Source organism: Seriola aureovittata, chromosome 13 (assembly GCF_021018895.1).
Source record: "Seriola aureovittata isolate HTS-2021-v1 ecotype China chromosome 13, ASM2101889v1, whole genome shotgun sequence".
Lineage (NCBI taxonomy): Eukaryota > Metazoa > Chordata > Actinopteri > Carangiformes > Carangidae > Seriola > Seriola aureovittata.
Genome location: NC_079376.1, coordinates 8842101 through 8868127, shown reverse-complemented (window position 1 = coordinate 8868127; position 26027 = coordinate 8842101). Strand labels below are relative to the sequence as shown.

Below are 26027 nucleotides of genomic sequence, written 5' to 3'. Positions count from 1 at the left end.
AAGCAACTACAAGGTAACACAAAATGACCACAAATACCAAATGACATCACTAACTTGTTTTTGTGTCTGGATGTCTTTCTCATATGTAGGATGGGTGGGGGGTCCTTTGTCTCATAATCCGCTGACTTTGCAGATACTATACTTTAGTGGTGCAAATTGTTCATTGCACATTGCAATTTTAATGAAAAAACAATTGAAGTGTGGTAAAGTTGGGAGTTTTTCCAGAGCCTTGGGTCCTGGGTCAGTTGCCCACTTTGCCCAGTTGATAATACGGCCCTGGGCCCCACACGTCCTCTCTCCGGCCCTGGTTGCAGTGATGAGCGGGTCAGTTCAGCTCTGTGTCACACGGGGCGCCCGCTCCTCCGCTGCTCGGTTTGTTTTCCGGGTGATGCTGCTCTTCTCTTCAAAGCAGAGGAAAGTCGGGGGCTCATGTGTCAACATCCAGGGTTTCCCCGGGGAGGCGTAACGTTAACGTTATTCCAAAAAAAAACCTGACGTTCCTTTGAGGACCCTTTTTATTTCTTCTAGCCTGTTCATCCTAGGAGGCCGCGGTGTTTCTGACCTGAAAGACCAGAAGACGATCTTCGGCTCCTGCTGCTTTGACGTTAGCTAACGTTATTGTAAACGATGACAGAGTACAAAGTGCGAATAGCGTCTCCAATCATTTAATAATATCTGGGGACCTGTTAGCTTAGCCAGCTAGCCTGGTAATTCGATTAGAGCAAGGAAACAGACTGAAACACACTGCTGACATGATGTTTCCTCAATCAAGGCACTCGGTAAGTTGACTAGTTGAACTTGTCCCAGTTGGAAACTAAGCAACGAAGCAAGCTGAGCTAATGCTAGCTAGCAACCGACAGCTGATACTAGCACTGCTGGCTGCAGGTAGCTGTCAGGTTGTCTCACAAAGCCAGACCTCTCTTCATCTACTCACGACGTTTGTACCGTTATAATGTAAGCGAGGCGTAATCTTAAAATATTAAAATAAATTTAGTTCGTTGGTTTGTCGCTAACTTGCCTGTATCTGCCCTCAAATACAGTCTGTCGTTAGCTAGCGTTGCTCAAAACAGCTAACTGAAGTTGATGGTTGAAGCTGGGAGAGCAAGTTAGTGTATTATTCTGTTCTGATCAGCCTATTTGTTTCCACAGTCAACAAACCAAATTAAATGTGAGGATACAGAGCACACGAATGAACAACAGCCAACTTTGGCAGTTTGGAAACCAAGCGGAAAAAGACTTAATCTTTGAAATTATTTAATCAAAACTACAAATCCTGCTGCAAATAGGGTAGTATTTCAATTGGCGTTCGTTACCTTTTAATGAGCAATGTAATGGGTTCATTTAAAACGAAATGAGACAAGTTAATGCTCGTCAAGACCAAATCAAATTATTCAATGTTTATTTTAACAGCCTATGAAGTCATGGGCAATTAATACCAAATTAACTGTCAATAGTCACTGTCTACAATCAGCCAGTGAAGAAAAACAACAACTTAGCCAACAACTAAGCCAAAGAAGAGATGCAAAAAAGGCCTTAACTAAAGCACAAACTATTCCTGATCATGTTACCGCAGTTTGCACATTAATCAGCATTAAAACTTGGTTAAAACAAGGAAAAATGAAGCTGAAATGAGTAGGGCTGCAACCCACAATTAATTTGAATTTCAGTTAATATGGTGATTATTTTCTAGAGTTATGGATCAGTCGTTTTTGCTGTAAAATTTCCCAAAATAGCACAAAAAACATTTAAAAACAACAGCTTTCCTAAGTCCAAGGAGTTGTCTTCAGATGTCTTGTTTGGTTTGATCTGCAGACTCAACAGATGATAAAGTGAATAAGCGGCAGATTTTTCAATAAAGAAAATAATCGTAGGTTGCAGCTTCACTCCTATTCTGTAATAACTTTATGAGCAACTAATGCCAGGCAAACTGCATATAGCACCACCCAGAGCAGAAAACCACTGATGAGGGAAATGCTGCACAAGCAGCATATACAAAATAACACAGACCATTAACCGAAGCACCAGGACAAACACTTGTCTCATGGTCATACAAGGTTATATGTGAAGTGTTGGTAAATATTCGTGTTGGTTAGTTTCAACATGTGACTGCTGTTCCTCTTTCTGAAGCCAGGTTGTACCAAAGATCTTCCTAGAAATTTGGTGACAAGCAAGACGAGTTCAGTCTCAAACCGCTGGTGTCAATAATAAGAATTCTTTATTGCCTTGTGAACAGGACTCAGGTTGAACAGTTTATTGCTATATTACAATTTTTCAGTTATAAACTATTTGAGAAGAATCATTAACCCTCACATACTTCATTACTGAGAGAACCTTCAGATATGCTTTGTCAGCTGCAACTCAGTTATTCTTACTAGAGCTGCAATGATTGATTGTTAAGTGAGCTGTAGAAAAATAATCTGCAGCTATTTCGATGATTGATTATTCATTTCATTTATTCAAGCAAAAATGTCCAAAAAAATCTAATTTTGTATCACAGTAAACTGAATATCTCTCGGTTTTTGACTGTTGGTCAGACAAAACAAGACACATGAAATCATCACATTGGACTCGGAGACACTGGGGTGGATATTTTTTCATTACGTTTCACAGGCTAAACGATGAATCAATTGAGAAAAATAATCAGCAGATTAATTAATAATGAAAAAATTGTTAGTTGCTGCCCTAATTTTTACAGTCAATTGTTAAGTCTAAAAATACTTTAGAAAGTAGTGAAATCCCCCTGAACCCTGAGTGAATTAATTGTATAGTGTCTAAGATTTTAGAAAACAGTGAAATTTGCCTGTCACACTTTTCCTTAGTCCAAAATCACAGCAGTTGCTTAGAACTTTTGTCTGACTTCAACAACTCATAGACGCCCATAATTTATCCTCATTCAAATCATTGAATCGACAAGTTTCAGAAATTCTTTTGTACCGCGAAATCATGGCAAGTAAATAAAGTTTGCATTTTGGATGCAGAGTTTTGACTTCTGTGTACCCAAGCAATTCCCTCCTCTCTGTTCAGTCCCATAATCCCACTGGAAACCTATTGGCCTTGTGCCACTTATTTAGAGAGTAATGAGGTTTAGGGCACAGGATAAACCCTGGATTACGGCTTTGGACTGATGGTCTAAGCATAGTCTATACATAACCAGACTTCTAATGCAGCCTCTAAATACCTCTTACATATGTGCAGCATGGGCACACTTTAATCTTGCCTTCTGTAAACACATTTCCTCAATCAACACACTCTGTGTTCTCTAAAAAAGCTGGGACAGTGATTTTGTTTTTCTTTTAAAAGAGGACTGTTGCATATCAGTTTGTCAAAGACAGCTGTTAGAGACATAATTGAGTGCCTTGTGATCTCCCTTTCCGGGTTGTAGCATACAAGTCAAACATACTGTCTCCGTCTTTATCTCATTTCAACCTCTCGCACTCAGACGTGTGGCTCAGTTGAAGCTGACCTTCATTTTAACTATCCTCTCAAAGGGTTAATCTCAGAGGTCAAACTGCTGTTTCTAAACAAACCCAAACACACTTAAATTAAAACACACTTATCATCAGGTTTCTCAGCAGCAGGACAAAGACATATACACCACTGGCCCATTTTCTAATCCCTTTCTTGCTGGGCAGTTTATGATTTAGCAAAGAACTAAGTGATAAATTAACCTGGAGCAGCCAATAGGGAGAGAGTACATTTCTTATTTGGACGCAAGGATCTTTGGGCGTGTACTTCAGGCCTCTGTGTGAGTTTATGAAAACTGCTCATGTTGTTGTGGTGTTGTTTTCCCAGGCATCCTCTCAGTCCAGTCAACCTCTCAAGTTCACCACTTCTGACTCCTGTGACCGCATCAAGGATGAGTTCCAGTTCCTCCAAGCACAATACCACAGGTACGTACACAGTAACACACACACTTAAAATGAGGAACACCTCAATATATCACAGCTCATCATTATAGGAAGTTACAAAGTAGTGCTGTGTCTGTCCAACATGCTCTGAGCTCCCCATGTACTGATGTTAGTTTATATTTGACACTTTGACAATACAATTAAAAGAAATGTAAAACTACCATGGTCTTAATTACCTCAGCAAAGCTATGAAAATTGTTTTCATAAACATGTTTAACATCTGAAATTTGTACTGAGCCTCTTGTGTGTCTGTCTTAGCAAAAGTGGGTTGTAATAATAATGAAAATAATAAAATTCAATTGAATATTTTCATTTGGATATTTGCACTCAAGCTGTCCTCTAACGCTTCTGTCTATTCTCTCTCAACAGTTTGAAGTTGGAGTGTGATAAACTGGCCTCTGAAAAGTCAGAGATGCAACGTCACTATATCATGGTAAGTCTGCTGTCTTTTTTTTTTTTAGTTGAATCCAATCTCCTGGAATATACCAAGGTACTCAGTGATGTCTTTTACCAATGCTGTTTTTAGTTTCCTATTTTCTACCACTTCTTTTCCTGCTTCCGCTGTGTTCGGGTTGGGACTGGATTGGGCAGGAATTGTTAATGCATACAGAACAGCAGTTTGTGTGTGCGTTTATAAGACGTTACAGAAGGTATGACTCGGTGTATTCTAACTTTTATATCTTTCTCCCTCTGTTTATTGTAGTACTATGAAATGTCCTATGGGCTGAACATTGAAATGCACAAACAGGTAATAACCCTCCCCTAGAATACATTTTCTTTTATGAGCCAAGTTTTTGTGGATATCTGGTGTAACCTTTTTTCTTTTTCTTTTTTTCTATTCATTTTTCTTTGCAGGCTGAAATAGTGAAGAGACTGAATGGGATTTGTGCTCAGGTGCTGCCTTACCTGTCACAGGAGGTAATGACACTGACATCTTCACAAATGTGTCCAACTGAGAGTCTCTGCCCCAACGATCATTTTACCAGCTATTCCTTCTTTCAGTCAACATCTAACTAGTATGACCATGTTGCGTCTTTATTCCAGCATCAGCAGCAAGTGATGGGCGCCATTGAGAGAGCCAAGCAGGTCACACCGCCTGAGATGAACTCCATCATACGGGTGAGCTTTATTTTACTTTCTACTGACTTTGTTTTTATGTGCATAAAGCTAAACGTTGTTGTTATGTCGAGTATGTACTCGGGGGTTGTGCGTATTGCCCTCCGTTCACAACCACACATCACAATCTATAGTCTATGCATCCTCAACATCATGTGACATTTGTTTACGTGCATATATGTGTACACATGTATAAAACTCTTATCGTCTCTTATAAGTCTTATAACCTGTGAACTGATTGTGTCTTGACCATCTGTGCGATTTCAGCAACAGCTCCAGGTGCAACACCTGTCCCAGCTCCAGGGCCTGGCCTTGCCTGTGACCCCGCTTCCCCTGGGCCTGACCCCTCCCACACTGCCCGCCGTCTCCTCCAGCTCCGGCCTGCTCTCCCTCTCCTCCATCCTGGCCAACTACTCCCACGGCCAGGCCCAGGTGGTGAAGGAGGACAAAGCCCGGGAAGCCGCAGAGAGGGCACCCAGAGGAGAGGACGGGGACAAGTCAGACTAGTGCCGACACAGTGTGGAGGTTTGTGGAGGGGGATTGTTATGGGGTGAAGTGTCGAGAAGAAAAAAAAAAAAAAAAAGAAAGGTGAAACTGTAACTGTAAATGGAGATTGATGTAAGTCTGGCTGCCTGTCTGCTGAGTGTTGATGTAGAAGAGTAACTGCAGGGATGATGACAAGCAGAGAGGACGGAGTTGAAGCTTTTGGATGTGTAGAGAATGAAACTGCTGAATGGCTGAGATTGAGAGTTCTTATTATTTAGTGGTAATAGACTCAGTTCAGGCTTCTAGACTTTAAATATATGCTTTTTTTTTTTTTTAGTGTAAGCCACTGTTGTTAGGCTTAACCAAGATAAATGTTTTCCCATTTGGAGAGAGAGCTGAGGATGAAAGCTAACAGCAGTCTCCCTTACATGGATCTGCCTCTCACAGGTTTATCTTTCCTACTTCTTGTTGTTATCAGATCTGTATTCTGTTTTTTTTTTTTTTTTTTTTTTTTTTTTTTTTTTTTTTTTTTAGTCCCTCTGATTGTTGAACTGGCCCCTGTCTGCCAGTCACAGTAAGCAGTTTTAACAACATCTCAGTTCCCTGTAACTCAAATCACCTTTTTCCAAAATGTTGACTGGAGCTGTTTGGACAGTGATATTGTGCATTTATGTACTTGGAGCCAAATTAAATCTTACCAAGATGTTAAATGGGATGTTTTAAAGGGACATTTCACTTGTCAGGTGCATTCAAACCCTTCAAAACCTAAACCACCCGTTTTCATATGACCAACCACTGGATGCATTACCTTAGCTGTGTACCTCAGTCCCAAATAAATGGGATTTTATTCCATGAAAAACCCTATAGTTTGTACAAATGGTAGTATACCCAGCTTTGGGGTTAATTTGTGTTTCATAGGCCTAGCTACTGCTGCTGCTACACGCGCTACATGGCATGGACCATGACTCGTCTTTAAAGGACAAGAATTTACGCTCTGAAAAAAATTGACTTTATTTTGACATGTTGTTTTCGTGAAGTAAAAGACAGGCTATAATTAGTCTATAATTGTCTGTGTGTGCTCGAGTGAATGTGATTGGATAGAAGAAAACACTTGCTTAATTTAATTTTTTTTTTTTTGAAGCACCTTTTGTATTTTCGTCACCTCCCTGCATCAGCCCTGTCCCCTTATTGGTCCACTCTTAAAACAAACTTGAACAGGATCTACAATTCAGAACCAGATGGTCGTAACCAACAGATGAGTACTGTATTTCTGTAAGTTAGCAGCACTTCAGTTTGTACTGAGACTGTCTCAAGCACTTGTCTTTTCCTATCTTGTGTGTGACTGTAAGGGGATGGGGTCTTCCCTTTTTTTCGTTTTCCCATTGTTTTGATGAAGAATGTGTCCTGGGTGAGTTGCTAAAGCTCTGTAAGCAACAGCAAACATGTGTTCCTTGCCTCAGAAAAAAACTGATTTTATTACAAACAGAATTTGTGCTGACAACCAAATTCTTGTACCCTTTTGCATTAAAAAAAAACAAAAAAAAAACAGGCTGGTGTTTATATTCAGAACATTTTCAAACAAAAGCTGGGTCCCAACTCCATACTGAATATTACTTCTATAAAGTATATACTAACTACTTATCTGGATTGTATACTTATCTTGTAGTTCACGTACAAGACATGAAATGCAGTTCTGTATTAACAGGAAATAATATGAGATGTGTGCTAACAGATGTCAGTTATCAACTCTGGATAGCCACTGCCAGTTAAACTTAACATAGAAAGAGCAACATTTTCTTTCCAGATATTGCTTACTTTTTTGTTTTCTGATATGTTATCTAATTACCACTGTACACAATTTGTTTCCATGTTTCAATTATACATGAAAAAAAATTAAGTTTTTGTATGCATAACAGCTGAACAGAGGTCATTGCTTTGAACATTGTGATTTTCCATGATGTGCATTTGCCATGTCAAGATGTATATTAACCATATTGCCCATCTATAGCCTTATAATCAGACCGAATTGCCATTGCAAAAATCAGACATTCACTCCGTTATGTCCATTTTTTACATAATTATCACCTCTTTCTATTTTTTGTCAGGGTCAGACAACATGTCGTACATACTAGTTATTTCAACATACCCAACCCTTATTCTAAGCAAGTTTTAAGTATGTAGTGTGTTCATACTGGAAATGAAACAAAATAAATTTTACACAAAATAGCCGGTGTGCACACAAAAAAAACTGAGTTGTGAGTGTACTGCTGATGGACACTTGTCCCATTTTGCAGTGCACCAATTAAAAAGAAGCTGGTCATAGTCGTAAAAATAAATGAATAAATAAATAAAACTAGTTGTTGATGGTGGTGAAATAGCTCAAGGAACACTTCAGAAAACGTATCTATGGGAAGACATTTTTGCAGTCTTAAAGTTATATTTGCCTGGGTTTTCTAAAGTCAGTTAAAGTGACATCTGACAAAGCGAGTGGTGTATCTCTTCTTGTTAGTATAAAACTGCAATATACAAACTGCAGTTGTTAGTATAAAAGTATACTGATTTCTTGTATAAAAACGGTATAATCTAAAAGTTAGTATAAAGTACATATTGTATGCAGTTAGCATGTTGTATGGAATTGGGACACAGTCTGAGAAATGGGAATGTTCATGTTTTAGGCAGCAGAGGGCAGCAGTGCTCTCTCACTGGTCATTGGTATAAAGGCACTCGCAAGCCTGACATCCACTAAACATCTAAAGAGGTCCAGGTCAGTTTGTTGTGTTCACATAATTGTCACTCCTGTTCTCTTTATGTCTTCATTTTCTGTGGGCCGAGTTGATACACTGCAGGTGTTAGCTGTTACTCCCCTGTAATGTGAGCGCTTTCCAGAGCTTTGACAACCCACCTTTAAATGTCTGAGCACGTCCGAGATTGGCGCTTAAACCTTTTCTCTCTGTATTTTAATTTGAAAAGCACTTAAGTTGTGGCTCAGTGCTCTTTTGTTTTTTTTTTTCTTCTTCTTCCTGTCTGTGCTAGTGTTGGGGAGCTGTACGGTTTCCCTCCCAGGAGATTTGACTTTAATATATTGAGTGTGAGAACAGATCAGTTAGTCATTTGCACTCTTTATGCTGACGTCGGTCTCTGTAGAAAACCTCCTTTGGCAAAACTCAGACATATGAATGGTATGTGTGTTTGTTTTTGCTGTGAAGGGCCAATTTGTATACATATGAATATATCAATATACATATTTTTTAAAGCATTTTTGTATGTTTCAAAGCTGCTTTTTAATGTGTGTGTATCATGGAAGACTTAAGTGTTGTATGTGTGCATTATAAGCCTACAGTAAGAGAGGCACAATGTTGTATACCATGTCGTTTTTTCCTGTTTTTTCTCTCCCATTCTCTCAGTAGGCAGTAACACTTAACATTGTTTTCTAGGTTTGTAAATGTTTTATCCTTTTTTTTGTGCAAACAAAAAACAGTTTAATGTGTTGATGAACACAGTTTCATTTTAAAAATACCTGGGGCAAAAAAAAAAAAAAAAAAAATGTAAACAAGCAACTGTGTACTCCTAATGAGAATGAATCAACCTTTTAGCAGTAAGGAAGCTTCTCTGGTGCCTTACAAATAAAAGACGTGATTGAGAGTGGTCATTTGTCTGTGTATGTGAAAAAACAATCTGAAGGACAAAAAGGCAACATTAAACAACATCAAAATCACTTCAGCTCTGGCTTACTGAAGTCATGAAACGTAGCATTTGGGAGCCAGATTAAAATGTTAAGTCTGATGGTAGACTCCTCTGCAGCTTCATGAAATCATTTGTGGTATGAGGTTTGGTACTCCTTGCTGACTCAGATACAAGTTCACATTTTGAGGAATGAATTTGATCACAGCAGTCACAGTGTAATTAAAAAAACCCACACAAATTCGCCTGAGAACAGCTCGCACTATGAGTCACCACATAACCATGACCTTGTGAGTCTTAAAGGGTGTCATTCACCTCTTTGTTTTAGTTTACGACCCTCAACTTTTGTTTTGGTTCATTCTCATCACTCCCATCACTTTCATCATTTCCAGCAAAAAAACCCAAAAGAAAAACGACTGCCTGCTGCTTGTTGCTGGGCAGGTAGTGAACAGACACTACAACTAGTTGGTGGACAAAGTAGAGAATTTTGCGCTTAAAGAGCCACATATTTCCCTTATGAGTTGAAAAAAAGGAGTTAAGGTGAATCTGAATGTTGTGTTTACAGCTTGTTGCAAAAAAATAAAAACAAAACACAATTAAATCAGGTTTAAATAACTAAAAATGACAGTATTTTCTCCATTTCTGAGATTTCTGCTGCCACCCCAGAACTTGGTAAATGAAATGTTGTTTGTGGTGTTAAACATTACAAAACCTAATCAGCTCTCTTTTCAGTGTCCTTGTTATTTCAAAACATTGTGAACAGTTTTCGTAGAGAGTATTTCTTTGGTAGGAAGAAGTGAAAGTAGTTTCAGTGAAAATTGCCCACAGAACCAGACCAAAACTAGATATTTGAGACCGATACCAACATTGTTATTTGACATTTACAAAAGTCTGAATTTTTTTTTTTTTTAATTTTTGATAAGAATCTTTAAAACTGTGACCAAGCAGGGAATACTACAGTTGATAAATAAACCTGTCAGTTCTCTCTGGTGGACAAACTCTATTCTATTATATTGGCTGACATATATGCTGACACAATGAAGATTATCTAGAATAACCAGAAGCTTTCTCTTGAAGAAGATGTCAATTTCTTAATTGAGGTGAGTAATTTAATTCACCTCCATTGTATTGGGGTGGAGGCTGAAATCTAAGAGGTGGATATTGCAAAACTGGGCCAAATAAAACCAAAACTATTTGCATGAGTACATACAAGAGTCAAGTGACAACACATTTGTCATTTTGATAAACTGACTCTTTGAAAGCAGGTCTTGGTGTGGTTCTGTATTAAAAAAAAAAAAAAAAAATCACCCTACAGCAAGGATCATACCTATGCCAGGCGAAGATAAAATATTCACAGCATTCTGATCAACCTCGTGTGTCACTGATGTGGCTCAACAGCTCCAATCCTCTGGCACTGAGGAATCCCACAACTATTAAGTACAGGTTCAGACATGAACCAACATGTCAGCTTGTTGTGCAAAGTTTTCAATAACATAGCTAGAGAAGGGCTGAAAACAAAAAAACAAAAACGTAGGTCAAACATTATAAAGAGGGGAGGAAGAGGTCCATGAAGGTTCAAGAGAACTGAAAAAATGACATTTGGCCATTTGTCCATGACCGTCTATGGAGGTAGATTTGTTTCAATAATGTGTGTGTGAACAGATCCACAATCTGTACGTAAATGTGTAATCTGTTAATATAATACCTTGCACAAATACAAAAATTTTTGCAAATTCACAAAAATATCTCGCAAATATAAAACAGATTGATTGAAAGTCATAAAAAAAAAACAGCATAGTATAGTAAGGCATAAAATGTCATAAAAAAGTCATAGTATAGTACGGCATTAAAAATCATAGTTTAGCAAGGCATGAAAAGTCATAAAAACAACATAGTATAGTATGGCATTAAAAGTCATAAAAATGTCATAGTATAGTAAGGCATAAAAAAATCATAGTTTAGCAAGGAATAAAAACGACAGTTGAGTAAGGCATAAAAGTCGTAAAAACGTCATAGTATAGTAAGGTATAAAAAGTCACAATATAGCAAGGCATTAAAAGTCAAAAAAACGTCATAGTAAAGTAAGGCATTAAAAGTCATAATTTAGCAAGGCTTAAAAAGTCATAAAAATGTCATAGTATAATAAGGCATGAAAATGACATAGTAAAGTAAGGCGTAAAAAGTAAGAAAAAAAGTCAAAATATAGTATGGTATAAAAAGTCATAAAAATGTCATAGTTTAGTATGGCATTAAAAGTCACAATATAGCAAGGCATAAAAAGTAATAAAAAAAGTCATAGTATAGTAAGGCATAAAAAGTAGAAAAAAATTCATAGTACAGTAAGGCATAAAAAGTAAAAAAAAAAGTCATAGTATAGTAAGGCATGAAAAGTAAAAAAAAAAAAAGTCATAGTATAGTATGGCATAAAAAGTAAAAAAAATAAGTCATAGTATAGTAAGGCATTAAATGTGGAAAAAAAAAGTCATAGTATAGTAAGGCATAAAATGTGAAATAAAGTCAAAGTATAGTAAGGCATAAAAAGTCAGAAAAAAAGTCATAGTATAGTAAGGCATAAAAAGTAAAAAAAAAGTCATAATATAGTAAGGCGTAAAAAGTAAAAAAAAAGGCGTAGTATAGTAAGGCATAAAAAGAAAAAAAAAGTCATAGTATAGTAAGGCATAAAAAGTCAAAAAAAAAGTCATAGTATAGTAAAGCATAAAAAGTCCGAAAAAAAGTCATAGTATAGTAAGGTATAAAAAGTCAAAAAAGAGTCATAGTGTAGTAAGGCATAAAAAGTCAAAATAAAAAAAGTCATATTATAGTAAGGCATAAAAAGTCAAAATAAAAAAGTCATAGTACAGTGAGGCATAAAAAGTAAAAAAAAATTCATGGTACAGTAAGGCATAAAAAGTAAAAAAAAAAAGTCATAGTATAGTATGGCATAAAAAGTAAAAAAAAAGTCATAGTATAGTAAGGAATAAAAAGTCCGAAAAAAAGTCATAGTATAGTATGGCATAAAAAGTAAAAAAAAAAAAGTCATAGTAAAGTAAGGCATAAAAAGTAAAAAAAAGTCATAGTATAGTAAGGCATAAAATTTGAAAAAAGTCATAGTATAGTAAGGCAAGAAAAGTAAAAAAAAAAAAGTCATAGTATAGTATGGCATAAAAAGTAAAAAAAAAAAAAGTCATAGTAAAGTAAGGCATAAAAAGTAAAAAAAAGTCATAGTATAGTAAGGCATAAAATTTGAAAAAAGTCATAGTATAGTAAGGCATAAAAAGTAAAAAAAAAAGTAATAGTATAGTAAGGCATAAAAAGTCTGAAAAAAAGTCATATTATAGTAAGGCATAAAAAGTCAAAATAAAAAAGTCATAGTACAGTAAGGCATAAAAAGTAAAAAAAATTCATGGTACAGTAAGGCATAAAAAGTAAAAAAAAAAAAGTCATAGTATAGTAAGGCATAAAAAGTAAAAAAAAAAGTCATAGTATAGTAAGGAATAAAAAGTCCGAAAAAAAGTCATAGTATAGTATGGCATAAAAAGTAAAAAAAAAAAAAGTCATAGTAAACTAAGGTATAAAAAGTAAAAAAAAGTCATAGTATAGTAAGGCATAAAATTTGAAAAAAGTCATAGTATAGTAAGGCAAAAAAAGTAAAAAAAAAAAAAGTCATAGTATAGTAAGGCATAAAAAGTAAAAAAAAAAGTCATAGTAGAGTAAGGCATAAAAAGTCTGAAAAAAAGTCATAGTATAGTAAGGCATAAAAAGTAAAAAAAAAGTCACAGTATAGTAAGGCATAAAAAGTCAGAAAAAAAATCATAGTATAGTATGGCATAAAAAGTAAAAAAAAAAGGTCATAGTATAGTAAGGCATAAAAAGTCATAGTATAGTAAGGCATAAAAAGTCCGAAAAAAAGTCATAGTATAGTATGGCATAAAAAGTAAAAAAAAAAAAGTCATAGTAAAGTAAGGCATAAAAAGTAAAAAAAAAGTCATAGTATAGTAAGGCATAAAATTTGAAAAAAGTCATAGTATAGCAAGGCAAGAAAAGTAAAAAAGAAAAAGTCATAGTATAGTAAGGCATAAAAAGTACAAAAAAAAGTAATAGTATAGTAAGGCATAAAAAGTCTGAAAAAAAGTCATAGTATAGTAAGGCAAAAAAAGTAAAAAAAAAAAAGTCATAGTATAGTAAGGCATAAAAAGTAAAAAAAAAAGTAATAGTATAGTAAGGCATAAAAAGTCTGAAAAAAAGTCATAGTATAGTAAGGCATAAAAAGTAGAAAAAAATTCATAGTACAGTAAGGCATAAAAAGTAAAAAAAAAAGTAATAGTATAGTAAGGCATAAAAAGTCTGAAAAAAAGTCATAGTATAGTAAGGCATTAAAAGTAAAAAAAAAGTCATAGTATAGTAAGGCATAAAAAGTCAGAAAAAAAATCATAGTATAGTATGGCATAAAAAGTAAAAAAAAAAGGTCATAGTATAGTAAGGCATAAAAAGTCATAGTATAGTAAGGCATAAAAAGTCCGAAAAAAATTCATAGTATAGTATGACATAAAAAGTAAAAAATAAGTCATAGTACAGTAAGGCATAAAAAGTAAAAAAAAAAGTCATAGTATAGTAAGGCATAAAAAGTCAGAAAAAAATCATAGTATAGTATGGCATAAAAAGTAAAAAAAAAAAAGTCATAGTAAAGTAAGGCATAAAAAGTAAAAAGTCATAGTATAGTAAGGCATAAAATTTGAAAAAAGTCATAGTATAGTAAGGCAAAAAAAAAAAAAAAAAATCATAGTATAGTAAGGCATAAAAAGTAAAAAAAAAGTCATAGTACAGTAAGGCATAAAAAGTAAAAAAAAAAGTCATAGTATAGTAAGGCATAAAAAGTCAGAAAAAAAATCATAGTATAGTATGGCATAAAAAGTAAAAAAAAAGTCATAGTATAGTAAGGCATAAAATTTGAAAAAAGTCATAGTATAGTAAGGCAAAAAAGTAAAAAAAAAAAAGTCATAGTATAGTAAGACATAACAGGTACAAAAAACAGTAATAGTATAGTAAGGCATAAAAAGTCCGAAAAAAAGCCATAGTATAGCAAGGCATAAAAGGTAAAAAAAAAAAAAAAGTCATAGTAAAGTAAGGCATAAAAAGTAAAAAAAAAGTCATAGTATAACAAGGCATTAAATTTGAAAAAAGTCATTGTATAGTAAGGCAAAAAAAGTAAAAAAAAAAAAAGTCATAGTATAGTAAGGCATAAAAAGTACAAAAAAATGTAATAGTATAGTAAGGCATAAAAAGTCCGAAAAAAAATCATAGTATAGTATGGCATAAAAAGTCAGAAAAAAAATCATAGTATAGTATGGCATAAAAAGTAAAAAAAAAAGGTCATAGTATAGTAAGGCATAAAAAGTCATAGTATAGTAAGGCATAAAAAGTAAAAAAAAAAGTCATAGTACAGTAAGGCATAAAAAGTAAAAAAAAAGTCATAGTATAGTATGGCATAAAAAGTAAAAAAAAAAAAAGTCATAGTATAGTAAGGCATAAAATTTGAAAAAGGTCATAGTATAGTAAGGCATAAAAAGTCTTTAAAAAAGTCATAGTATGGTAAGGCATAAAAAGTAAAAAAAAAGGATAGTATAGTAAGGCATAAAAAGTAAAAAATAAGTCATAGTACAGTAAGGCATAAATAGTAAAAAAAAAGTCATAGTATAGTAAGGCATAAAAAGTCAGAAAAAAAATAGTATAGTAAGGCATAAAAAGTACAAAAAAAAGTCATAGTATAGTGTGGCATAAAAAGTAAAAAATAAGTCATAGTACATTAAGGCATAAAAAGTAAAAAAAAAGTCATAGTATAGTAAGGCATAAAAAGTCAGAAAAAAAATCATTGTATAGTATGGCATAAAAAGTAAAAAAAAAAGGTCATACTATAGTAAGGCATAAAAAGTAAAAAAAAAAGTCATAGTATAGTAAGGCATAAAAAGTCATAGTATAGTAAGGCATAAAAAGTCCGAAAAAAAGTCATAGTATAGTATGGCATAAAAAGTAAAAATAAAAAAGTCATAGTAAAGTAAGGCATAAAAATTAAAAAAAAGTCATAGTATAGTAAGGAGTAAAATTAAAAAAAGTCATAGTATAGTAAGGCAAAAAAAGTAAAAAAAAAAAAGTCATAGTATAGTAAGGCATAAAAAGTCCGAAAAAAAAGTCATAGTATAGCAAGGCATAAAAAGTACAAAAAAAATTAATAGTATAGTAAGGCATAAAAATACCGAAAAAAAGTCATAGTATAGTAAGGCATAAAAAGTAAAAAAAAAGGTCATACTATAGTAAGGCATAAAAAGTCATAGTATAGTAAGGCATAAAAAGTCCGGAAAAAAGTCATATTATAGTAATGCATGAAAAGTAAAAAATAAGTCATAGTACAGTAAGGCATAAAAAGTAAAAAAATAAATTATAAATTAGTAAGGCATAAAAAGTCAGAAAAAAAATCATAGTATAGTATGGCATAAAAAGTAAAAAAAAAAGGTCATAGTATAGTAAGGCATAAAAAGTCATAGTTTAGTAAGACATAAAAAGTCAGAAAAAAAATCATAGTATAGTATGGCATAAAAAGTAAAAAAAAAGGTCATAGTATAGTAAGGCATAAAAAGTCCGAAAAAAAGTCATAGTATAGTATGGCATAAAAAGTCTGAAAAAAAGTCATAGTATAGTAAGGCATAAAAAGTCAATATAAAAAATCATAGTATAGTAAGGCATAAAAAGTCAATATAAAAAAGTCATAGTATAGTAAGGCATAAAAAGTAAAAAATAAGTCATAGTACAGTAAGGCATAAAAAGTCATAGTATAGTAAGGCATAAAAAGTCTGAAAAAAAGTCATAGTATAGTAAGGCATAAAAAGTAAAAAAAAAAGTCATAGTATAGTAAGGCATAAAAAGTCCGAAAAAAAGTCATAGTATATTAAGGCATAAAAAGTCAGAAAAAGAGTCATAGTGTAGTAAGGCATAAAAAGTCAAAATAAAAAAGTCATATTATAGTAAGGCATAAAAAGTCAAAATAAAAAAGTCATAGTACAGTAAGGCATAAAAAGTCCGAAAAAAAGTCATACTATAGTAAGGCATAAAAAGTCATAAAAAGAGTCATAGTATAGTAAGGCATAAAAAGTCTGAAAAAAAGTCATAGTATAGTATGGCATAAAAAGTAAAAAATAAGTCATAGTACAGTAAGGCATAAAAAGTTAAAAAAAAGGTCATAGTATAGTAAGGCATAAAAAGTCATAGTTTAGTAAGGCATAAAAAGTCCGAAAAAAAGTCATTGTATAGTAAGGGATAAAAAGTCAGAAAAAAAATCATAGTATAGTATGGCATAAAAAGTAAAAAAAAAGGTCATAGTATAGTAAGGCATAAAAAGTCATAGTATAGTAAGCCATAAAAAGTCCGAAAAAAAGTCATAGTATAGTATGGCATAAAAAATAAAAATAAAAAAGTCATAGTAAAGTAAGGCATAAAAAGTAAAAAAAAAAGTCATAGTATAGTAAGGAATAAAATTTGAAAAAAGTCATAGTATAGTAAGGTAAAAAAGTGAAAAAAAAAAGGCATAGTATAGTAAGGCATAAAAAGTCCGAAAAAAAGTCATAGTATAGTAAGGCATAAAAAGTCTGAAAAAAAGTCATAGTATAGTAAGGCATAAAAAGTCAATATAAAAAAGTCATAGTATAGTAAGGCATAAAAAGTAAAAAATAAGTCATAGTACAGTAAGGCATAAAAAGTCATAGTATAGTAAGGCATAAAAAGTCTGAAAAAAAGTCATAAAAAAGTCATAGTATAGTATGGCATAAAAAGTAAAAAAAAAAGTCATAGTATAGTAAGGCATAAAAAGTCCGAAAAAAAGTCATAGTATATTAAGGCATAAAAAGTCAGAAAAAGAGTCATAGTGTAGTAAGGCATAAAAAGTCAAAATAAAAAAGTCATATTATAGTAAGGCATAAAAAGTCAAAATAAAAAAGTCATAGTACAGTAAGGCATAAAAAGTCCGAAAAAAAGTCATACTATAGTAAGGCATAAAAAGTCATAAAAAGAGTCATAGTATAGTAAGGCATAAAAAGTCTGAAAAAAAGTCATAGTATAGTATGGCATAAAAAGTAAAAAATAAGTCATAGTACAGTAAGGCATAAAAAGTTAAAAAAAAGGTCATAGTTTAGTAAGGCATAAAAAGTCATAGTATAGTAAGGCATAAAAAGTCTGAAAAAAAGTCATAGTATAGTAAGGCAAAAAAAGTAAAGAAAAAAGGTCATAGTATAGTAAGGCATAAAAAGTCATAAAAAGAGTCATAGTATAGTAAGGCATAAAAAGTCCGAAAAAAAGTCATAGTATAGTAAGGCATAAAAAGTCATAAAAAGAGTCATAGTATAGTAAGGCATAAAAAGTCCGAAAAAAAGTCATAGTATAGTATGGCATAAAAAGTAAAAAATAAGTCATAGTACAGTAAGGCATAAAAAGCAAAAAAAAGTCATAGTATAGTAAGGCATAAAAAGTAAAAAAAAAAGTCATAGTAAAGTAAGGCATAAAAAGTAAAAAAAAAGTCATAGTATAATAAGGCATAAAATTTGAAAAAAGTCATTGTATAGTAAGGCAAAAAAAGTAAAAAAAAAAAAAAGTCATAGTAAGGCATAAAAAGTACAAAAAAAAGTAATAGTATAGTAAGGCATAAAAAGTAAAAAAAAAGTAATAGTATAGTAAGGCATAAAAAGTCTTTAAAAAAGTCATAGTATAGTAAGGCATAAAAAGTCTTTAAAAAAGTCATAGTATAGTAAGGCATAAAAAGTAAAAAAAAAGGATAGTATAGTAAGGCATAAATAGTAAAAAAAAAGTCATAGTATAGTAAGGCATAAAAAGTCAGAAAAAAAATCATAGTATAGTATGGCATATAAAGTTAAAAAAAAAGTCATAGTATAGTAAGGCATAAAAAGTCATAGTATAGTAAGGCATAAAAAGTAAAAAAAAAGTCATAGTATAGTAAGGCATAAAAGTTGAAAAAAGTCATAGTATAGTAAGGCAAAAAAAGTAAAGAAAAAAAGTCATAGTATAGTAAGGCATAAAAAGTACAAAAAAAAGTCATAAAAAAGTCATAGTATAGTACGGCATAAAAAGTAAAAAATAAGTCATAGTACATTAAGGCATAAAAAGTAAAAAAAAAGTCATAGTATATATAGTAAGGCATAAAAAGTAAAAAAAAAAGGTCATAGTATAGTAAGGCATAAAAAGTAAAAAAAAAGTCATAGTATATATAGTAAGGCATAAAAAGTAAAAAAAAAAGGTCATAGTATAGTAAGGCATAAAAAGTCATAGTATAGTAAGGCATAAAAAGTCCGAAAAAAAGTCATTGTATAGTAAGGCATAAAAAGTCAGAAAAAAAATCATAGTATAGTATGGCATAAAAAGTAAAAAAAAAAGGTCATAGTATAGTAAGGCATAAAAAGTCATAGTATAGTAAGTCATAGAAAGTCCGAAAAAAAGTCATAGTATAGTATGGCATAAAAAATAAAAATAAAAAAGTCATAGTAAAGTAAGGCATAAAAAGTAAAAAAAAAGTCATAGTATAGTAAGGCAAAAAAAGTAAAAAAAAAAAGTCATAGTAAAGTAAGGCATAAAAAGTAAAAAAAAAGTCATAGTATAGTAAGGCATAAAAAGTCCGAAAAAAAGTCATACTATAGTAAGGCATAAAAAGTCATAAAAAGAGTCATAGTATAGTGAGGCATAAAAAGTCCGAAAAAAAGTCATAGTATAGTATGGCATAAAAAGTAAAAAATAAGTCATAGTACAGTAAGGCATAAAAAGTAAAAAAAAAGGTCATAGTATAGTAAGGCATAAAAAGTCATAGTATAGTAAGGCATAAAAAGTAAAAAAAAAAGTCATAGTAAAGTAAGGCATAAAAGGAAAAAAAAAGTCATAGTATAATAAGGCATAAAATTTGAAAAAAGTCATTGTATAGTAAGGCATAAAAAGTCAGAAAAAAAAAGTCATAGTATAGTAAGGCATAAAAAGTACAAAAAAAAGTAATAGTATAGTAAGGCATAAAAGGTCATAGTATAGTAAGGCATAAAAAGTCCGAAAAAAAGTCATATTATAGTAATGCATGAAAAGTAAAAAATAAGTCATAGTACAGTAAGGCATAAAAAGTAAAAAAATAAATTATAGTATAGTAAGGCATAAAAAGTAAAAAAAAAAAGGTCATAGTATAGTAAGGCATAAAAAGTCATAGTATACTAAGGCATAAAAAGTCCGAAAAAAAGTCATTGTGTAGTAAGGCATAAAAAGTCAGAAAAAAAATCATAGTATAGTATGGCATAAAAAGTAAAAAAAAAAGGTCATAGTATAGTAAGGCATAAAAAGTCCGAAAAAAAGTCATAGTATAGTATGGCATAAAAAGTTAAAAAAAAAGGTCATAGTATAGTAAGGCACAAATAGTCCGAAAAAAAAGTCATAGTATAGTATGGCATAAAAAGTAAAAATAAAAAAGTCATAGTAAAGTAAGGCATAAAAAGTAAAAAAAAAAGTCATAGTATATTAAGGAATAAAATTTGAAAAAAGTCATAGTATAGTAAGGCAAAAAAAGTACAAAAAAAAAGTCATAGTATAGTAAGGCATAAAAAGTCTGAAAAAAAGTCATAGTATAGTAAGGCATAAAAAGTCTGAAAAAAAGTCATAGTATAGTAAGGCATAAAAAGTACAAAAAAAATTAATAGTATAGTAAGGCATAAAAAGTCCGAAAAAAAGTCATAGGATAGTAAGGCATAAAAAGTAAAAAAAAAAAGGTCATAGTATAGTAAGGCATAAAAAGTCATAGTATAGTAAGGCATAAAAAGTCCGAAAAAAAGTCATAGTACAGTAAGGCATAAAAAGTAAAAAAATAAATTATAGTATAGTAAGGCATAAAAAGTCAGAAAAAAATCATAGTATAGTATGGCATAAAAATTAAAAAAAAAAGGTCATAGTATAGTAAGGCATAAAAAGTCATAGTATAGTAAGGCATAAAAAGTCCGAAAAAAAGTCATAGTATAGTATGGCATAAAAAGTAAAAAATAAGTCATATTACAGTAAGGCATAAAAAGTAAAAAAAAAGTCATAGTATAGTAAGGCATAAAAAGTCAGAAAAAAATCATAGTATAGTATGGCATAAAAAGTAAAAAAAAAAAAGTCATAGTAAAGATAAGGCATAAAAAGTAAAAAAAAAGTCATAGTATAGTAAGGCATAAAATTTGAAAAAAGTCATAGTATAGTAAGGCAAAAAAAGTAAAAACAAAAGTCATAGTATAGTAAGGCATAAAAAGTAAAAAAAAAGTCATAGTATAGTAAGGCATAAAATTTGAAAAAAGTCATAGTATAGTAAGGCAAAAAAAGTAAAAACAAAAGTCATAGTATAGTAAGGCATAAAAAGTAAAAAATAAGTCATAGTACAGTAAGGCATGAAAAGTAAAAAAAAAGTCATAGTATAATAAGGCATAAAATTTGAAAAAAGTCATAGTAATTTAAGGCAAAAAAAGTAAAAACAAAAGTCATAGTATAGTAAGGCATAAAAGGTAAAAAATAAGTCATAGTATAGTAAGGCATAAAAAGTCAGAAAAAAAAACATAGTATAGTATGGCATAAAAAGTAAAAAAAAAAGGTCATAGTATAGTAAGGCATAAAAAGTCATAGTATAGTAAGGCATAAAAAGTCTGAAAAAAAAGTCATAGTAAAGTAAGGCATAAAAAGTAAAAAAAAAAAGGTCATAGTATAGTAAGGCATAAAAAGTCTGAAAAAAAAGTCATAGTAAAGTAAGGCATAAAAAGTAAAAAAAAAAAGGTCATAGTATAGTAAGGCATAAAAAGTCCGAAAAAAAGTCATAGTACAGTAAGGCATAAAAAGTCTGAAAAAAAAGTCATAGTAAAGTAAGGCATAAAAAGTAAAAAAAAAAAGGTCATATTATAGTAATGCATAAAAAGTAAAAAATAAGTCATAGTACAGTAAGGCATAAAAAGTAAAAAAATAAATTATAGTATAGTAAGGCATAAAAAGTAAAAAAAAAAGGTCATAGTATAGTAAGGCATAAAAAGTCATAGTATACTAAGGCATAAAAAGTCCGAAAAAAAGTCATTGTGTAGTAAGGCATAAAAAGTCAGAAAAAAAATCATAGTATAGTATGGCATAAAAAGTAAAAAAAAAAAGGTCATAGTATAGTAAGGCATAAAAAGTCCGAAAAAAAGTCATAGTATAGTAAGGCATAAAAAGTTAAAAAAAAAGGTCATAGTATAGTAAGGCATAAATAGTCCGAAAAAAAAGTCATAGTATAGTATGGCATAAAAAGTAAAAATAAAAAAGTCATAGTAAAGTAAGGCATAAAAAGTAAAAAAAAAAGTCATAGTATATTAAGGAATAAAATTTGAAAAAAGTCATAGTATAGTAAGGCAAAAAAAGTAAAAAAAAAAAGTCATAGTATAGCAAGGCATAAAAAGTCCGAAAAAAAGTCATAGTATAGTAAGGCATAAAAAGTCTGAAAAAAAGGTCATAGTATAGTAAGGCATAAAAAGTCATAGTATAGTAAGGCATAAAAAGTCCGAAAAAAAGTCATAGTATATTAAGGCATAAAAAGTCAGAAAAAGAGTCATAGTGTAGTAAGGCATAAAAAGTCAAAATAAAAAAGTCATATTATAGTAAGGCATAAAAAGTCAAAATAAAAAAGTCATAGTACAGTAAGGCATAAAAAGTCCGAAAAAAAGTCATACTATAGTAAGGCATAAAAAGTCATAAAAAGAGTCATAGTATAGTGAGGCATAAAAAGTCCGAAAAAAAGTCATAGTATAGTATGGCATAAAAAGTAAAAAATAAGTCATAGTACAGTAAGGCATAAAAAGTAAAAAAAAAGGTCATAGTATAGTAAGGCATAAAAAGTCATAGTATAGTAAGGCATAAAAAGTAAAAAAAAAAGTCATAGTAAAGTAAGGCATAAAAGGAAAAAAAAGTCATAGTATAATAAGGCATAAAATTTGAAAAAGGTCATTGTATAGTAAGGCAAAAAAAGTAAAAAAAAAAAAGTCATAGTATAGTAAGGCATAAAAAGTACAAAAAAAAGTAATAGTATAGTAAGGCATAAAAAGTCATAGTATAGTAAGGCATAAAAAGTCCGAAAAAAAGTCATATTATAGTAATGCATGAAAAGTAAAAAATAAGTCATAGTACAGTAAGGCATAAAAAGTAAAAAAATAAATTATAGTATAGTAAGGCATAAAAAGTAAAAAAAAAAGGTCATAGTATAGTAAGGCATAAAAAGTCATAGTATACTAAGGCATAAAAAGTCCGAAAAAAAGTCATTGTGTAGTAAGGCATAAAAAGTCAGAAAAAAAATCACAGTATAGTATGGCATAAAAAGTAAAAAAAAAAGGTCATAGTATAGTAAGGCATAAAAAGTCCGAAAAAAAGTCATAGTATAGTATGGCATAAAAAGTTAAAAAAAAAGGTCATAGTATAGTAAGGCACAAATAGTCCGAAAAAAAAGTCATAGTATAGTATGGCATAAAAAGTAAAAATAAAAAAGTCATAGTAAAGTAAGGCATAAAAAGTAAAAAAAAAAGTCATAGTATATTAAGGAATAAAATTTGAAAAAAGTCATAGTATAGTAAGGCAAAAAAAGTAAAAAAAAAAAAGTCATAGTATAGCAAGGCATAAAAAGTCTGAAAAAAAGTCATAGTATAGTAAGGCATAAAAAGTCTGAAAAAAAGTCATAGTATAGTAAGGCATAAAAAGTACAAAAAAAATTAATAGTATAGTAAGGCATAAAAAGTCCGAAAAAAAGTCATAGGATAGTAAGGCATAAAAAGTAAAAAAAAAAAGGTCATAGTATAGTAAGGCATAAAAAGTCATAGTATAGTAAGGCATAAAAAGTCCGAAAAAAAGTCATAGTACAGTAAGGCATAAAAAGTAAAAAAATAAATTATAGTATAGTAAGGCATAAAAAGTCAGAAAAAAATCATAGTATAGTATGGCATAAAAATTTTAAAAAAAAGGTCATAGTATAGTAAGGCATAAAAAGTCATAGTATAGTAAGGCATAAAAAGTCCGAAAAAAAGTCATAGTATAGTATGGCATAAAAAGTAAAAAATAAGTCATATTACAGTAAGGCATAAAAAGTAAAAAAAAAGTCATAGTATAGTAAGGCATAAAAAGTCCGAAAAAAATCATAGTATAGTATGGCATAAAAAGTCAAAAAAAAAAAGTCATAGTAAAGATAAGGCATAAAAAGTAAAAAAAAAGTCATAGTATAGTAAGGCATAAAATTTGAAAAAAGTCATAGTATAGTAAGGCAAAAAAAGTAAAAAAAAAAAAGTCATAGTATAGTAAGGCATAAAAAGTAAAAAAAAAGTCATAGTATAGTAAGGCATAAAATTTGAAAAAAGTCATAGTATAGTAAGGCAAAAAAAGTAAAAACAAAAGTCATAGTATAGTAAGGCATAAAAAGTAAAAAATAATTCATAGTACAGTAAGGCATGAAAAGTAAAAAAAAAGTCATAGTATAATAAGGCATAAAATTTGAAAAAAGTCATAGTATAGTAAGGCAAAAAAAGTAAAAACAAAAGTGATAGTATAGTAAGGCATAAAAGGTAAAAAATAAGTCATAGTATAGTAAGGCATAAAAAGTCAGAAAAAAAAACATAGTATAGTATGGCATAAAAAGTAAAAAAAAAAGGTCATAGTATAGTAAGGCATAAAAAGTCATAGTATAGTAAGGCATAAAAAGTAAAAAAAAAGTCTTAGTACAGTAAGGCATAAAAAGTAAAAAAAAGTCATAGTATAGTAAGGCATAAAAAGTAAAAAAAAAGTCATAGTATAGTAAGGCATAAAAAGTAAAAAAAAGTAATAGTATAGAAAGGCATAAAAAGTCTTTAAAAAAGTCATAGTATAGTAAGGCATAAAAAGTAAAAAAAAAGGATAGTATAGTAAGGCATAAAAAGTAAAAAATAAGTCATAGTACAGTAAGGCATAAATAGTAAAAAAAAAGTCATAGTATAGTAAGGCATAAAAAGTAAAAACAAAAGTCATAGTATAGTATGGCATAAAAAGTAAAAAAAAAAAAGTCATAGTATAGTAAGGCATAAAATTTGAAAAAGGTCATAGTATAGTAAGGCATAAATAGTAAAAAAAAAAGTCATAGTATAGTAAGGCATAAAAAGTAAGAAAAAAGTCATAGTATAGTAAGGCATAAAAAGTAAAAAAAAGTAATAGTATAGTAAGGCATAAAAAGTCTTTAAAAAAGTCATAGTATAGTAAGGCATAAAAAGTAAAAAAAAAGGATAGTATAGTAAGGCATAAAAAGTAAAAAATAAGTCATAGTACAGTAAGGCATAAATAGTAAAAAAAAAGTCATAGTATAGTAAGGCATAAAAAGTCAGAAAAAAAATCATAGTATAGTATGGCATAAAAAGTAAAAAAAAAGTCATAGTATAGTAAGGCATAAAAAGTCATAGTATAGTAAGGCATAAAAAGTAAAAAAAAAGTCATAGTATAGTAAGGCATAAAAGTTGAAAAAAGTCATAGTATAGTAAGGCAAAAAAAGTAAAGAAAAAAAGTCATAGTATAGTAAGGCATAAAAAGTACAAAAAAAAGTCATATTATAGTATGGCATAAAAAGTTAAAAAAAAAGTTATAGTATAGTAAGGCATAAAAAGTCCGAAAAAAAGTCATTGTATAGTAAGGCATAAAAAGTCAGAAAAAAAATCATAGTATAGTATGGCATAAAAAGTAAAAAAAAAAGGTCATAGTATAGTAAGGCATAAAAAGTCATAGTATAGTAAGGCATAAAAAGTCCGAAAAAAAGTCATTGTATAGTAAGGCATAAAAAGTCAGAAAAAAAATCATAGTATAGTATGGCATAAAAAGTAAAAAAAAAAGGTCATAGTATAGTAAGGCATAAAAAGTCATAGTATAGTAAGGCATAAAAAGTCAATATAAAAAAGTCATAGTATAGTAAGGCATAAAAAGTAAAAAATAAGTCATAGTACAGTAAGGCATAAAAAGTCATAGTATAGTAAGGCATAAAAAGTCCGAAAAAAAGTCATAGTATAGTATGGCATAAAAAGTAAAAAAAAAAGTCTTAGTATAGTATGGCATAAAAAGTAAAAAAAAAAAGGTCATACTATAGTAAGGCATAAAAAGTAAAAAAAAAAGTCATATTATAGTAAGGCATAAAATGTGAAAAAAAGTCATAGTATAGTAAGGCATAAAAAGTACAAAAAAAATTAATAGTATAGTAAGGCATAAAAAGTAAAAAAAAAAGGTCATAGTATAGTAAGGCATAAAAAGTCATAGTATAGTAAGGCATAAAAAGTCTGAAAAAAAGTCATATTATAGTAATGCATAAAAAGTAAAAAATAAGTCATAGTATACTAAGGCATAAAAAGTCCGAAAAAAAGTCATTGTGTATTAAGGAATAAAATTTGAAAAAAGTCATAGTATAGTAAGGCAAAAAAAGTCTGAAAAAAAGTCATAGTATAGTAAGGCATAAAAAGTACAAAATAAATTAATAGAATAGTAAGGCATAAAAAGTCCGAAAAAAAGTCATAGTATAGTAAGGCATAAAAAGTCATTAAAAAGACATAGTATAGTAAGGCATAAAAAGTCATTAAAAAGTCATAGTATAGTATGACATTAAAAGTCATAGTATAGTAAAGCATAAAAAGCCATTAAAAAAACGACATAGTATAGTAAGGCATAAAAAGTCATTAAAACAACATAGTATAATTAGGCATAAAAATTATTTAAAAAATCATAGTATATGGTAAGGCATGAAAACGACATAGTATAATAAGGCTTAAAAAGTCATAA

General features: G+C 30.4%; 1 protein-coding gene across 3 annotated transcripts in view; it reads left to right on the top strand.

Annotated features, from left to right (window-relative positions):
• The first annotated feature begins 355 nt into the window (after nucleotides 1-355).
• The window catches only part of LOC130180689 (TLE family member 5-like), a 40004-nt gene continuing 14332 nt past the window's right edge, over nucleotides 356-26027 (top strand). For 2 of the 3 annotated variants that reach the window (XR_008829432.1, XR_008829433.1), the window contains exons 1-7: nucleotides 356-779; nucleotides 3793-3890; nucleotides 4278-4341; nucleotides 4612-4656; nucleotides 4764-4826; nucleotides 4953-5027; nucleotides 5292-5549. Coding sequence is in view for 1 of the 3 variants with exons in the window: in XM_056394365.1 (XP_056250340.1) it covers nucleotides 753-779; nucleotides 3793-3890; nucleotides 4278-4341; nucleotides 4612-4656; nucleotides 4764-4826; nucleotides 4953-5027; nucleotides 5292-5531 (612 nt within the window). In the remaining 2 variants the exon portion in view is untranslated. Of the gene's footprint in view, nucleotides 780-3792; nucleotides 3891-4277; nucleotides 4342-4611; nucleotides 4657-4763; nucleotides 4827-4952; nucleotides 5028-5291; nucleotides 9156-26027 lie in introns of those variants that run through there. The other variant, XM_056394365.1, reaches the window with a different exon arrangement.